The sequence below is a fragment of the Embiotoca jacksoni genome, unplaced genomic scaffold, assembly GCF_022577435.1.
Source record: "Embiotoca jacksoni isolate LCO1_2020_lvr unplaced genomic scaffold, fEmbJac1.0.p SCAF_48, whole genome shotgun sequence".
Classification (NCBI taxonomy): Eukaryota; Metazoa; Chordata; class Actinopteri; family Embiotocidae; genus Embiotoca; species Embiotoca jacksoni.
In genome coordinates, this window is record NW_027185401.1 from 2212696 (window position 1) to 2228084 (window position 15389).

The window sequence follows — 15389 nt, forward strand, 5'->3', positions numbered from 1 at the left end:
TTCATCCTAAAGTTAAATGAACATTTGTTACAAATATGAACAAATTCCCTCCAGATCTTTTTGAAAGATCGCGTTCACAAGCATAGGCCAACGTAATCAGATGGTAACCTTGAACTTTGACCTTTGACCACCAAAATCTGATCAGTTCATTGTTGGTACCAAATGGACGTTTTTGCCAAGTTTAAAGAAATGTCGTGAATGAGTTCTGTAGATATTGCATTCACGAGAGCGGGACAGACAAAAGTAAGGGACATGAGGTCATGATGACCTTGACCTTTGGCCTTTGAGGCCAAGCGAACGATTGTATCACATTTGAAGAAATTCTATCCGGGCGTTCCTGAGATATCACGTGAATGTGTAGAATTGAGGTCACAGAGACCTTGACCTTTGACATTTGCCCTCCAAAATCGAATCAGTTCAACCTTTGTATCAAGTGAATGTTTTTGCCACATTTGAAGAAATTCCGTCAGGGCATTATTGAGATATCAAGATCACAAGAACTCAATGTACAGACTTGCGGACGGACAGACAACACGAAAACATAATGCCTCTGACTATGGCTGGCAGTAAAAATATATACACCCATTTTAACTTAAGATGTAAGATATCAACAAAGTGCCTGAAAACTGGTTGTAATAATAACAAAAGGGAGGTAATGTTCTCTCAATGAGACAGGCTACCCAAATGAAAAACATGCCACAATTTTCCGAGAATGTGGGTGGAGACAAAAGCAATCGATCTCAGACTAGAAGATTAAAAATACTTTGCAGATCATAATTAGAGACTTAATTTCTGAGTTATAACCACAAACATGTTTTGTATGGTTACAATGACTTTTGAACACCAAAATCAAATTAGTATACGTCGCTTTTGATACGTCATACGTCCTCATATCTGTAATGTGAATTCTTACCAGTGACAAGTGCGTCATAGCGGCAGTCGTACAGCATCCCGAGGCTGAAATTTCGGCCAAGTGCCGGCACCTCCAACGGATCGCTAGATTCAGAGTCCATCGTTCAGTCTGACGTGGACAAAATTAAAAGCTTGTTAGTTCACTGCAGGAGCCAGCTGTTTTCCAAGCAGCAGACAGACATAGAATGAGATGAGCTGGTGAACATGGTGTAATATTTATCAGTTAAAGATCCTCATATTTCCTTTTGGAGTGGGCGGAGACCAAAAACGGAGCTTAAAGTGGGAGAACGTCGGTCAGGCATGATGTCGTGTCGACCATGACGTGTTCCCTTATCGCCTGTGGAAGTGTAAATTAGCAAGTGCTTGCTAATACATTCACCATCGCAGTTTCAGTACAGGTATTGCCAAAAATTTAAAGTCAAGGGGGTTTTGACTCACGCAGTATTCAAACCATGTGTTTGCTTTGACATCGGGCCTTTAAATGCATGTTTTTATTTCATTCTCCTGATAGTTGCTGATCGTTTCATTAGTTTCTCGCTGTTGTTTATCTTTTTAAGCTGTTTCTGTCACAAAACGTTAGTCAAAAGTTATAAAGTAATAAAATAATTTTTACCGATATTACAAGCTGTTAACAAAAAATTATAATAATCTGGATTATTTCCCTTTAAATGAGAAGTACCAAACAAAACAGTACCTGTGTATATGCTTTGGCTTCAGTCCATGTCGTGCAGGTTGAAGTTGTTTCAGTAGAGTGAAGTCCCAACAAAGGAGACTGAACACTGGTTCCCAATTACAGTTGAGTTGTAACAGCAGCAGGAAAGAGATTCTGTTGAGAGCAAAAAACTTGTATTACATTTGGGGCAAAGGTGGTCGATAGTACAGTGAGTCTTTGTTTGGCGAGACTTATTTATATATATATAAATATTTATTTATATATAAATAATAATTATATATATACAGTATATATATATATATATATATATATATATATATATAAATACTTATTTATATATAAATGATAATTATGGTTTCTCATGGTTTCAGGTAAAACTAGATCATCAGCATTTTGGTCCAACTGCTGACAGTTTAGAGCTGTTTTGACTGAGTGCAGAATATACATATATATATATATATATATATATATATATATATATATATATATATATATATATATATATGTCTGACATATATATATATATCAGTTGGACCAAAATGCTGATGGTCTACTTTTACCTGAAACTATGAGAACACAATAAACAAACTGTAGAATCCACTCATTGACTTTCTGTTGTTTACAGCTCACTATTGTATTAATTCATAAGAAAAAACAATGCATGCATCATCCCCAAACTAAGCCCATCTGTGCCCAATTATCTGAAACCCACAACAAAACAGCATCAGTGTACTTACAGTAGAAAGACACGGCACTCTCTGAGGCGAGTGCTTTATCGTGTTATAATCCTTCTGAGGGGACAAACTTCGTCTGGTTGTTTTCCGTTGACAGAAGGAGGTGCAGAGAGGAAACTGGCTGATTTCCTGTAAATGCCTGTCCACTGACGTATCATACTCAAAGTGAAACCAGTCTGAGAGTCTGCAGAAACACAGGAGCTCTGTGAAGCTGCACAAAGGCACCGTTGTGCTTTGAGCTAAATGCTAAAACCACATTAACTTGCTCACGATGACAAAACTAACATGCTGATGTTTAGCAAGTAAAATTGGGTTCATTGTTCACTGTCTTTATTTATTGATCACAGTTTATTAGAGGATCTATTTAATTTCTACAAAACAACTGTCAATGACTGTGACAAACTTTCCTCATTTACAATCATTGATAGGGTCATTTTTTTAATGGTGCCCCCCCTACCTGTCCTGATGCCCAACAAACACTCACCCACCAGTTTGTGTGCCTCATTTTAGTCTTTTGGCCTATTTGCCCACGTGTCTTCATTTTATTTGTGCCCGTCTGTTGCCAACCTTCCCCTTGTAATCTCAGCAATAAATCTTCATCTCTTAAATTGAAAAAAGATAACAGCTCACAAAACTGACTATTTTCAAGTGTCCAAGACCCAAACTCAAAGCTCTTTATAGTTGTTCTAATCATCATTATCTTTATGTCACAGTTTTATTAATACATCTATTATCAAAGATGATGAATGTGGCAATCTTTCCCCATTTACAATGTAATTTTAATCTTGCCCTGATGTAACACCAATCTTTCCAACCTTTTTGTCTTTAGTCTTGTTCATTTGATTTTTGCATTTCTCTTACCAACCTACGCCTTCCTGCAGACTTTGTTTCTTTGGTCACTGGGGTCTCCTCCTCTTCATGCATTTCATTTAGAGGAGTCCGTTCAAGGATCCTGATGTTGTGCATGCTTCCTCATAGTCATGACTTATTGGGACATTGGATGGGATTGATATAGAATTAGTTTTCCCTTTGCTTTTCCTGCTATGGAAAAGACCTTTAAGTGAAGCTGGTAGTGAGTTTTAAGAGCGCCCTCTGCTGGACCTCAAACCACAGATTCAAATCACTTGAGCTTATTGGCAGTACATTTTCATTTTTAACTGTTTGAATCTTTAACTTTTTCCCATGTTTTAAATACATTACTAACCAGTAAAACTTGATCCTAAAAATAGTTTTCTCGTATACATGGTATTCTCCGATAGATATATGTTTATCAGCGTTATGATTTGTTTAATGAACTAAATTTGGTGTTGGCAGTGAAATGACTGAGCTGAAATGTCCTGGAAGAGAAAACTTCATGCAGAATGCAAAGAAAGCCACACGGGAACAACTGAGGTCAACTTCTCGTTGTCTTTACTCAGTTTCATTACAAATGCATATTAATACAACTGACAGATAACTGCAGTCAAAAAGGAAAAAGCAAAGTACATGAAAAATAAAAAATAAAGAAAATAAAAAGTGCGTTCCCTTCACACTTTTTGTGATTTGCAATGGATAACAAAACATTTTGTACACAGTATTTAACTAAACTTATTTAATTGTTGGATTCCTTGAAATCAGGAAATCTAACAAAGAAAAAGGAAAAATGTAAAACAAAAGAAATGGTTCCCTTCACACTTTTTGTGATTTGCAAAGGATAAAAAAAAACATTTTGCACGCTGTATTTAATTAAACTTATTTAAATTTCACTTAATAGTTGAGGTGCTGAACTCGTTTCTTCCCGCCTTGTTTGTCCTCTGATTTCTCTCCCTGAATCAGCAGGTCAATGTTATCAGGAGCGGAGACGGGATTTGGCTTCAGCGCTATCTCCTGAAGTCGGTTCAGACACTTGGTCGAACTCTGCATCACTTTCACCACCTCGGTCTGCACGCGACCGTATTCCTCCTTCAGTTTTTCACTCAGTCCCTGAACGGTTATCTTCTTCCCCGGGGCTCCTTTGTACTTTTGTCTCAGCTCTTTCACCGTTTGTTTTTCTTTAACTTGCTTGTGCTCCCACCGGAACCTTTCTTTCGAATGCACTTTCCCGTTGCACTTTCTCGGGCACATCATACAGCTTCCGTCTGATCCCATCGCGGCGCACATTTTTTTCCTCGCATCGGTTGGAACGCTACAGGGGTAGTGACAGGTAACGTGACATTGCGGACAGTTGGTGGCGAAGTGTTCGGTCGTTGAGATACTCTCCTTAAAAGGCCTCATGACGGTGACTTCGAACTCGAAGTTCTCATTGCGGCTCACCTCGGCCTCGTGGTCTCTGAGTTTCTCCGCTGTCTCTTTGAGCTCATCGAGCTCGGCCAACCCAAGTTTAATCTGCCTTTTGAAACTTTCGACTACGTTCTGGAGCTGGTGCCTTTCTCTGAGGAGCTCCGTTGTCAGTATCAAGCTCTTGGTGTGCATGACATTGAGACCAGCGAAAAACCACTCCATGCTGTTTGTTCCCATGGTCCAAAACTCCTCAAAGTTTTCGTCGAATTGATCGTCATCAGTGCTGGCTGCTTGGTTGTGGGCAAACAGCGCCTCATTATTGAATATGAAGTGAACTGGAAGCCCGTTTGTTGTTTCAGGACATGGAGTGTCTGAAGCGCTGATCACCTCTAGAACCGGCAGGAGTTCGTCGTCTGCAAATGTCACCAGAACTTGGATGTTCTCCGCCACGTCTTTGCCAAAGATGGAAAGCACTGAGTCAAACACGTATTTCTGTGCCTCCGTGAGTTCTGTAGAAGCAGCCGGCGCTACAAAACACACTGCATCAACTTCCCTCACGCCATCCTCAGTGGAGAAGAGGGTACAAAGCTGCTCTGTGATCAGCTCATCTCTTTTTATGCCTCTTGTATCTCCAAATCCTGGAGTGTCAACGATGGTCAGTGAGTAATCTATTTTAAAACCCTCCTGGTGGTTGATTTTGTACACGGTGATTTCAGACGTCTGGCTGTGACCTTCTGACCTCAATTGAACTTCGTTGATCAATTTAAATCGGAAATCGTCTTTCCACTCAACACCAACAAGGTAGTTGATCATCCCATTGATGAGAGTGGACTTTCCTGATCCGGTCGCCCCAAGAAGAACGATTGTACGATTCCTCCTCAAGCTTTCTCTGCCAAAGTTAAACTTCCGGCAGCCATCTATGTTCATTTCTTCTTCTTTCAGAGGCAGTTGGTAAACTGACGGGGATTCAAAACCGATCCTTTCACTTTCACGTCTGAGACGTTCTAGAGTAGGTCTTGGTGTTCTGACATAAACTGTGATGCTTTCTTTGCTTGTTCCAGCTTCACCACAATCACATCTGACCCTGACTGCATACTTTGTCTCTGACTGAAGCCTTGAAATGATCCCAGTTTCCCGCCTTGCCCTTGTTTGTGTCCAATCGAGCTCTTCTTTCACCTCATTGTCTGTTTTTGCGCACTCCAAGATGTATCTTGAAATCTGGACATCCTGTCCGAGCTCAGCAGGTTTTTTCCAGCTAACTGATATCTTGCACGAGTTTGCTTCAACTTGAGGTTCTCCAGGAGGGCAGCAAGGTAAGGTCTTAATGGAATCACTGACTGCGCTGACTGGCCAGACACCTGCTAAGGTCACTGCTCTGCATCTGAACTTATACTCTGTGTTCGGCCTCAGATCGCTCACCGTGACTTCTTCAGTTTTTGATTCTATCGTTTGTTGCCGTCCATCCTCTCCACTGACACAATACTCAACAGAGTAGGAGGTGACGTTCTCTTCTCCAAATCTGGGAGGAGAAATCTTCAATGTCACACTGTTGTGGTTTATTTCACCCACTGTCAAAGTCTCCGGCGGCTCAAAGTTCTCATCAACACAAAACCCGTCTTTGTAAAGGTAGATGGTTGAACCTTTTCGTGTGTCCTTTCTTAAACCGACTGTCAGGAACTTAATGTTCTTCCCTTTGTTGGTCTCTGCAAAATCATTGAAGAGCTTTGCTTTCTTCTTCATCTCTGCTATTTCTGCTGAGGCGTACCATGGTTCCTTCTCTACATAATCAGTGTGTGGATCTTGAGGGTCATCTGGTTTGGTTGTTCCTTTTAAGTAGTCCGATAAAGCTGAGAGGTACGGTTCAGCCCTTCCCAGTGAGGTGAAAACAAAACACACAACATGATCTGCATTCAGAAGTTCTTCGTACAGCTTATTTTGAGATGGGATGATTGCAGTGTTTTTCATCATTTTGGTGAAACACCTTAAGGTGTGGATTTCACTCTCCTTGCTTTCCATCCACTCATTCATGTTTCTCCTGTTGAAAGGTGATGAATGTATCTTCCACAGGATCTCTGCAAGCTCAGACTCCTCTTCTCCTCCTCCCCGGATTGATGGAAGATTCTTTGCCAAACTTTGTTGGAATTTCAGCTTGAACTCGGAGCACATTTCTTTAAAATTGTTAAACTTTTTGACAATCTGTGGGAACTGCTTTGCAGCGGTCATTGTCATTGCAGCATTGCACCTCATGTCTATCTCATTGAAGTCCTCCAGGACACGCTGACAGTCTTGAACTAATCCTACACTTATTTGTCGGACGAGTTTAGCTGCAGAAGAATCTATACTCGTCAGAGGCAACAGCCAGACTTTCATTGGTATGGCATTTTCTCCGTTGGGTCCCAGTAATTTTGGAAGGCTTTGGTAGACCCATATGGCATCCTGAAAGGTTGTCGGAGGTGTCTGAATGCAAAAGTCTCCATAGAATTTGCAGGAGAATCTTTTTGTATTTGCCTTGTCTGACTCATCTATTTTCACTTCACCTTTACCCTCAATCTTACATGTGGGAATTTTCTCGATCGACACCTTTAATTTGCCCTGAATGTCTTTATGATCTTCCTTCTCAGACACCTCGCTTTTAAACACAAAGACGGCTTGTGCTCCATAAACAATAGCAGTAACTACATGTGTTGCCAAGCCTTTATCAAAAACATCAGGATACCTCACATTGCCTCTTCCAAGATGATTCATGGACAGCTCCCGTACCTTAGTGGTCACTTTGTAGTTCAGTGTTACACTAGTCTGATTTTTTGATGTTTTAGTGTCATTCAGGTATTTGGCAGATCCTTCAATTTCAACAGCTCCACTGAACAAACTTGCCTTCAATGATGCGTTTACATTTAGTGCTGAGTATTTGCTCTCGCTTGAATCAGATGCTTCAACAGTAAAATCGCTGTAGGACTGCAATCTTTCTCCGACATCTTCCGTCAGGTCCTTGTGGTCCCACAGTGTCAAACCTGAAGAAGAAGATAGAGAAGGAGAAGAAGGAGAAGAACAACAAGAACAAGGACAACAAGAAGAACAAGAAGAAACATTGGTTAGCTTCCAGAGCGCAAGTTTTTATATCAAACAGCACAGACAAATGCTCAGAGAAAGTGAGTTCAATGTGCCAGTTCGGCATAACAGTCAGTACCGGTGCTTGATTTTGTACATGAATTTGTTCCACGTCCAGCTAATACATGCTGCTGCATTAGCTGAGGTTTTCTAATGTCTCCTATCAGACATTTTTGTGAAATTTTGTCATAATTGGCATACGAAGTTTTGAGTAATGGTCACAAACGTTGTTTTACGAGGTCACAGTGGCCGTTGACCGCCGAAAATCGGCTCAAGTCACCCTCGGGACTAAGTGAACCCTTTGCCCTCAAGACGTTTGTGAAATTGCGTCCACGAGAACAGGACAGACTGACAGACAGTCGTTGGACCCTGTTCAGTGTTTCTAAGCTCCTCCGTTTATTCAGATAAACCACGGATGTAAAATACCTCCTCCACAAGTGAGCAATTACAACTATAAAATCTCCCAAAAATGTTCTTGGACTTATGTTTAAACTACATCACTAACTGAGAACTGATCAAAAGACAGGAGATGAAAAAAATGTGGTATATGACTTTGAATACTGAAAAGTTTGCTTGCGATACATCAAGGATCTTCACGTGTGAAATATCAAGTCTTACCTGGGATGAGTGTGTCCTTGCGGCAGTCGTACAGCATCCCGAGGTTGAAAGGCCGGCCGAGCGCCGCCACCTCCAACGCATCGCCAGAATTAGTTTTCGAGTCCATCGCTCGGTCTGAAGTGGAACAAAAATTAAAAACTTGTTAGTTCACGTCTCTAAGTCTCTAACTCTTCTGCTGTCCATCTTATTTGTCTGTTTAGCCGTTTGTATGTAATGTACGTCCAACCGTCCTTCCTTTAATTTGAGTTGAGCTTATTGTCTCGCTGTCCTGCCACCACTTTACTGTTTGGTTCAGTTAATGATTTGTTAATACATTCACCATAAGAGTTTCATGAAAGTGTTCATTAGGCCTTTTAAATGCATGTTTCTCAACTCGACTTATTTAATTTTTTCATCGGTTTTTTTAGCGAAGCCGTTTCTGTCACTGAGAAGTCATCGTGTTTCTTGAAAAGTTGTATTTTAATTAAATGATTTCTACCTTTTCAATTACAAACTTTTAACATGGATTTAGCACAATCCCGTTTATTTCCCTTTAAAGAAGAAGAACCTAAGAAACGGTACCTGTTCGTATGTTTCGTTTCAGTCCGTGTCATGCAGGTTGAAGTTGTTTTCACTCAAGACCCAACAAAGCTGGTTTACAGTCTCATTTGAGCAACAACACCGGGAGCAGGATTCTGTTGAGAGCAAGAAACTTTTATTAGATTTGTGGCAAATATGGTTGACAGTAAAGTGATTTCTGAATGGTTAATGGGTTTTACAGTTTGATTTTACACATACACACACACACACACACACACACACACACACACACACACACACACACACACAATGACACTTCGGCATGTGGACAGGATGACCCAACAATCAAACCGCCAACTTTAGAATTAGTGAGCAATCTTGCTCCACCATCTGAGCTACAGTCGCCCTACTTTATTTTTCAGTGTGACTGTGATCATGTACAGTATTTATATCATTTGTATCTAACCTTTATTTAACCAGATGAGTCATAATGAGGCTGTCGACCTCCGTTTTTTTCAAGGGAGACGGAAAAAAGTAGAAAAAAAAAAACCCACTCTCATAAAGGAAGTTGTGGCGAAGTTTGCATCTGGTAGTTTCTATTAAGCAAGCAGATTTTTCAGGTCATTTTCAGTTATCTCGGTGGGAACTTTGACCACTTCAATGCGTTTTTTGTTTTTTTTTGCTTGATCTTTACCATTCCCCTTTATTTTTATTGCAGGGTAGGACCGCACATAAGAGATGATAAATCTGATATAGATATTGAAAAACAAAAGTTGAAGCAAAGCACTCTCATGAAAGGAAATTGTGGGGAAGTTTGCATCTGGTAGTTTCTCTTGAGACGTTGAGAAGCAGAGTGGTGACGGAACAAACACTGGGTGTTTCTTCGCAGGGTTACACGGCGGGAGAGCACACAGACTGTGACGGAGCGAGGCTGCAGCCCAAAAAAAACACACTTTGAACTATACTGCTGCTGGTTCGGTGTGTTCGTGCTGAGGGAACCCACCGTGGTAACAGACAACTGTTACACTGCTCATACGGAAAATCTCTCGACCGCAAAGCCGTCCTCATTCTTGTAACATGAGGTTTGTCTTTATAACTTTCCCCAGCATGCAAAAGAAAACGACAAATACGACAAATCAGTTGCAGCCTGACGGTAAGCATGAATGGAATCTTAACTCCATGCCAACCAACACTAAACTGTCTAACAGAAATCTGAGAGTTATCTTCAATTTGAAAACCGAGTGAAAGGGTTTTCTCGTCTTGCTCTTATAATTTTTGGTTGAGAAGCATCGCTGAAATCAAACAGGCGTGCCACCGACCGACAGAAACGTATTCCTCTTTATTTCATCCCTGATTTATTACTGTAATTCTTTATATGCTGCACTCAGTCAAAACTTGTACAGAAGTTGGACCAAAATACTGATGCTCTACTTTTACCTGCAACCATGAGAACACACTACCCCAAATAAAAAAAATCTGTTCATTGACTAAAACAACAGACAAAACAATCCACATCATCCCCAAACTAAACCCATTCATGCCCACTTATCTGGAATCAACAATAAAACAGCATCAGTGTACTTACAGCAGAAAGGCGCGTGACTCTCTGAAGTGAGTCCTGTAGTTCCTTTATTGCTAATCCCCTCTGACCCGGTTATATGTTGAGAGAGGGTGGTACTGACAAAAAACCTTCTGATTTCTTGTAAGTGCCTGTATCACATTGAAAGTGAAAGCAGTCTAAGAGTCTGCAGAAATGTCTGCCAACATAAACATGCCTGTCCTGTTTCCTCCGTTATGACCAGGAAACCCAGTGGTCTTTTACGACTACTATTATCGATTAGATTTATTTTAATTTACCTACTATTCGTCATTGCAATTTAGTTATTTCCTATTTAATGTTTTCTTTTTGTCTTTTGTTTTGTTTTTCCATTCCCCCCTCCCCCTTTTAGTTATTGCTTATTTGTATTGTACTCTGTTACTCGTTGCATTGTCCATGTCACGACAAAGTCCCGTCTAATTTATAGTCTCACGGGTCATGTCTTGCTTCACTAAATTAAAACAAATAAATAAATAAATATCAATGAAATATCAAAGCGAGGGAAATGTTAAAGCATCTCGCAGTGGTGGCAAAAGAGAGCCCAGCAAAGGGATTGTTCAGGGTCATTTTTAGCCTTCCCTAATTACAGGCTTTATCAAAAAGGAACGTTTTCAGCTCGGTATTAAAAGTTGAAAGGGCGTCTGGCTTATAAAACAATCATGCTGTTTACATAACTGAAATGAAACAGCAGGACAACATCTTTATATGCGCAATTCACCCTCCACAACAGCAGGGGGCGCTTTGAGTCAACTGATTTAAAGCAGTGGCTGTAACTGACATGATCTATCCTGTCTCTCTTATGTTAAATAACACTGAGGAGATCAAAAACAAATTGAGACGGGAATCCGGATTGGAGGGGGAGGGGGGTGGAGGGGAGAGACTCTCGCCGTTATATCCTCTCTGCCCACCGGCTGATTTGACCTTCTGTTGTGACCTTTGACCTCCTGTACACAGGAGAGGAATCACCAGTGGATGACAGAATAACCGTCCCGAGTGGTTAATCCTCCTCATCCCGTCACTGGTCGGGTGGCAATCAGTGAACAAATCCTCGACATGCAGCTGCTAATTTTCACCTCCCTATTGTTTCAAACCGGCTCTGCGGCGTGTGACGTGGATTTGTGGCATTCAGGTGACAACGGGATAAGCGAACGCTGATCTGCAGGCCGCGGCGGGTCGGCGGAGAGGGAGGGGAGAGACGGGAACAACGGCGCGCTTCTGGGCGGCCGCTTCGCGCCGTCAGCGGCGACAAAAGCTTCCGTTGTTGAAGCTCCAACACGCTGATCGAGCGGTCAGCTGATGGAGGGAGCGCTTGTTTAACGACACACACTCCGTCCCAACAAGCTCCTCGGCAAGCGAAGTCCGGGACGCACACACACACACACACACACACACACACACACACACACACACACACACACACACACACACACACACACACACACTGTTGTTCTATTGTGGCTTAGACAAGTCAATGCATTGTAAACCAACAATCGTCCATTATACAGCTGTATGTTTGTGTGTGTGTGTGTGTGTGTGTGTGTGTGTGTGTGTGTGTGTGTGTGTGTGTGTGTGTGTGTGTAGCCTGACTCTGCTCTCCATGCACTGAAAGGCTTTCTTGGTGCTGATTGGTTGAGCATTTGAGAGTTCGAACATTAAAAAAAAAAAAAAAAAAAGGCTTTCCTCACAATACAACTACCTCAAAAGTCGAAGCTGTCCTACCAACCAGGCAAAAATGAACAACAAAGGTCCCCCTCAACTTTAACAGATTTATTCCATAAACTTTGGATCTACGTGATTTGAAAAGTGTTCATAAAATATTTTTTTTAAACTTGCACCACAAAAGTCAAATCTTTTGGCCCCTCGAGCTCAAGCATCGTCATTGTTTTACTTCAAATTGCTTCCTCCCGTGTCCGGAGCAATCTCAGGAACTTATCGATCCGGCCTCGTATCGTATATACCTCGTATATATGTGTCGCTATTGCATGGCCTTAACTCTCCCTCTGTACCTCTCTGCTGCACAGTTTCTGATCTGTGGTTACTGCCCACGCCAACCTGCCCGTTGATTTATTGTCAGTTGTCTTTCTATGCTGTTCTTTTCTCTCTCTGCTCTCCCCGCACCGCAGCTTTTATTTCCCTCCACCTCCCTCTCAAGTGGGAATTGTTTCGGTTCTTTTGTCGGGACTTTTACTGTGAAAGGGAGGGCGGATGGTGCGTGTGTGTGTGTGGTGGGTATTCAAGGATATTTGAATTGAATTGATTTGAAAAAGGTGGACGTACTGATCATGTGATGCCAGCGCAGGAGGAGGAGTTGGGAGTGTGGTAGCTTGTCAGGGGGCCATCTGTCAATCCAGAAATACTGTAAGCCCGGCGCTGGTTTTTTTTTATCATCACCCTGCGGGCCAACAGCAGGGGACCAGACAGGATTACCCAGCAGCTTCCACGCCAGCGTCCATCCACCCCTCTAAATTTTCCAAATACAAATATCCACAAACAACCCAAAAAAATAAAGAGCTGGCCGTTGAAAATAATGTAATTTTACTGTCTACTCGATTTACAGTTTCGTTTATTATTAAGAAACGTTCGGGACGTTAGAACCGTCTTATCGTATTTCCCGTTCGTCTGCATTTCGCTACTTTCGGAGCCAGAAGTGACCATATTTGGACAAGCTAGCGGCGGAACTGACTCATTTTGATTGGGAACCATGACGACAAAACGCCCCGCCCACCTGTAGCGGAAACCTGACTGTCAGTATAACAGACTCCCCACCCCCAAACAAATCGCTTTTTTTTATTCGACCTAATATCGATTTAATGTCGTGGATGTTCTCAGCCTACTGAATTTCTCCCAGTGGTCACACGTGGTATTGCAACATTAAAAAAATATATTTTTTTTTTTATAATTATCTGCGGCACAAAACTCAATCTTCCCTCTAAAAACTATCGAGAGGACACCTTCACCTTGCTTTTTAGTCTTTTTATATTGTGAATTTTAAAATCCATAGTGGCTTCAAATTTGTAAAACTTTGCTAGAGTCTAGCAGGGTCGTCAAAATGTGGAGTTGGAGCGGGGACAAAAAAAACCCAATTCTCTCAAGTAGCAGGATGTTTTGAATTGCCACGCTGATTCCTGAATCGAAATTGGATTTATTATTCATACTGAGGTACAATAATGACAGTCAGCCCAGAAGCTAGCCGGTTAGCCTTCATTCCTTCAGGACCATCAGGTTTTTGGGGGTTTTTTTGGGCAAAATGTTTGAATAATTCTTCAGGAAGTCAATGCAAGTCAATATTATGTCTTCTGAACTGATTGAAATACGTGTTGTTGTTTTTGCATGCCTTACCCTCGTGTACTGCGGTTGTGTATTAAGTGTTTGTGTTTATTTGAATATTGTGTGTGTGTGTGTGTGTGTGTGTGTGTGTGTGTGTGTGTGTGTGTGTGTGTGTGTGTGTGTGTGTGTGTGTATATATGTGTGTTGTAAAGTGTGTGGCGGGCTCCAGCTGCCAAAAGTCCAGATTTATGCCAAGATTAATTATGAACATGTTGTTCAGATCGGGATGAAAACTGACATGACATGTGCAGTAATCACATTACAGTGTCAGACGGCCGCGTTAAGGCCCCGGTTCACACACTGCAGGTTGCGATGCAGATGGACGGATAAAAATCCTGCTCTCCGCATGTTTGACACGCAGCCTCATTTCGGGGGTGTTGTGGTGATAAAACTCGGGGATTTATAAATAAAGGAAAAAGGAAAGAAATTTTTAAGGAAACATTTCTATACCGTCCACAAAGTCAGATGAAGACATAGTTTCCAGTTTTCTTTTTAAAAAAAAAAAATCTCTGTTCATACATGCATCACATTTATAGCGTTCATATTTCATCCTTCCAGCTTTCAAATACAATAAGAAAAGAAACTGAACTCATATTTGTAATTACATTTATTCATTTTACAAATATAGAAGTACTAATACTACAATGTAAACATGCTCATTTGCATTGGGAGCATTTTAAATTCCTTTAAACTCAACTTTAATGTCCACGTGCTGCAGTCGGTTGTAATAAAAGTAAACGGGTGGCTGGATTATACTTTTATTGATTTACAGAACAACAGTGGCGCTTATAAACCTCTAATTTTTGCATATTTGTAGCTTAAGAGGGTTGTTCGTGTTTGTGTAATACAGACATTCCTTTTTAGTTAATGAGCAAGTTGTTTCTGTTGCTTCCACACACCAGGGGGCGCTGCAGAGAGGGGGTTACCGAACTGAATTTATAATGTTACTTTCCTATTTACTAATCATTAAAGAAGTAGCAACAAATTCCATCTATCGATCTATCTATCTATCTATCTATCTATCTATCTATCTATCTATCTATCTATCTATCTATCTATCTATCTATCTATCTATCTATCTATCTATCTACCTACCTACCTACCTACCTACCTACCTACCTATCTATCTATCTATCTATCTATCTATCTATCTATCTATCTATCTATCTATCTACCTATCTATCTATCTATCTATCTATCTATCTATCCATCCATCCATCCATCCATCCATCCATCCATCCATCCATCTATCAAATGCTCACAAAATGAACACAGAGAGACTTGAGGGTGGCGGGGGACCCTCTATGTCCCCGGGGGGCCCTTTGCACCACCATTACAGTGGAGATAATAACACTCCCAAAATCAGAGTAATGTTACGGGGGTTTAAACACGATGTGAACGTAGTGGCGGAAGAACACGTGCTTCTCTTGCCGACTTCAGAAAAAAAATGTTCCCGATCAGCTGACAACCTCGTTGCTCCGTCCCGTCGCATTTTCAGTCAGATCTGATCTCCTTCGATCGCCGGCGAGGTGACGGATGGCGTGAGAGCACAGCGCTCCCCCCCCCCCCCCCCCAACACACCCACCCCTTTCCTTTTTTTTTTTTTTGCGCTTCAATACGACGAGTCCCGAGACTCAAGGAG

General features: G+C 41.4%; 1 protein-coding gene across 1 annotated transcript; it reads right to left on the reverse strand.

Moving 5' to 3' along the window:
* Window positions 1-3712: 3712 nt before the first annotated feature.
* LOC138210823 (uncharacterized) lies at window positions 3713-10487 on the reverse strand. Its single transcript, XM_069170154.1, has 4 exons — window positions 10409-10487; window positions 8866-8978; window positions 8305-8418; window positions 3713-7589 (listed from the first exon to the last, which is right to left on the reverse strand). The coding sequence occupies exons 3-4, from the start codon at window positions 8408-8410 to the stop codon at window positions 4066-4068; spliced, it is 3630 nt and encodes a 1209-aa protein (XP_069026255.1). The 5' UTR covers window positions 8411-8418; window positions 8866-8978; window positions 10409-10487; the 3' UTR covers window positions 3713-4065.
* Window positions 10488-15389: the final 4902 nt, after the last annotated feature.

What these genes read in the sequence shown, in the direction of transcription:
- LOC138210823 (XM_069170154.1), bottom strand. Translation starts at nt 8,410, where the DNA reads ATGGACTCGAAAACTAATTCTGGCGATGCGTTGGAGGTGGCGGCGCTC. An exon ending in CAAGGACACACTCATCCCAG is followed by an intron (nt 7,590 to 8,304) that starts GTAAGACTTGAT and finishes CTTCTTCTTCAG; the next exon opens with GTTTGACACTGTGGGACCAC.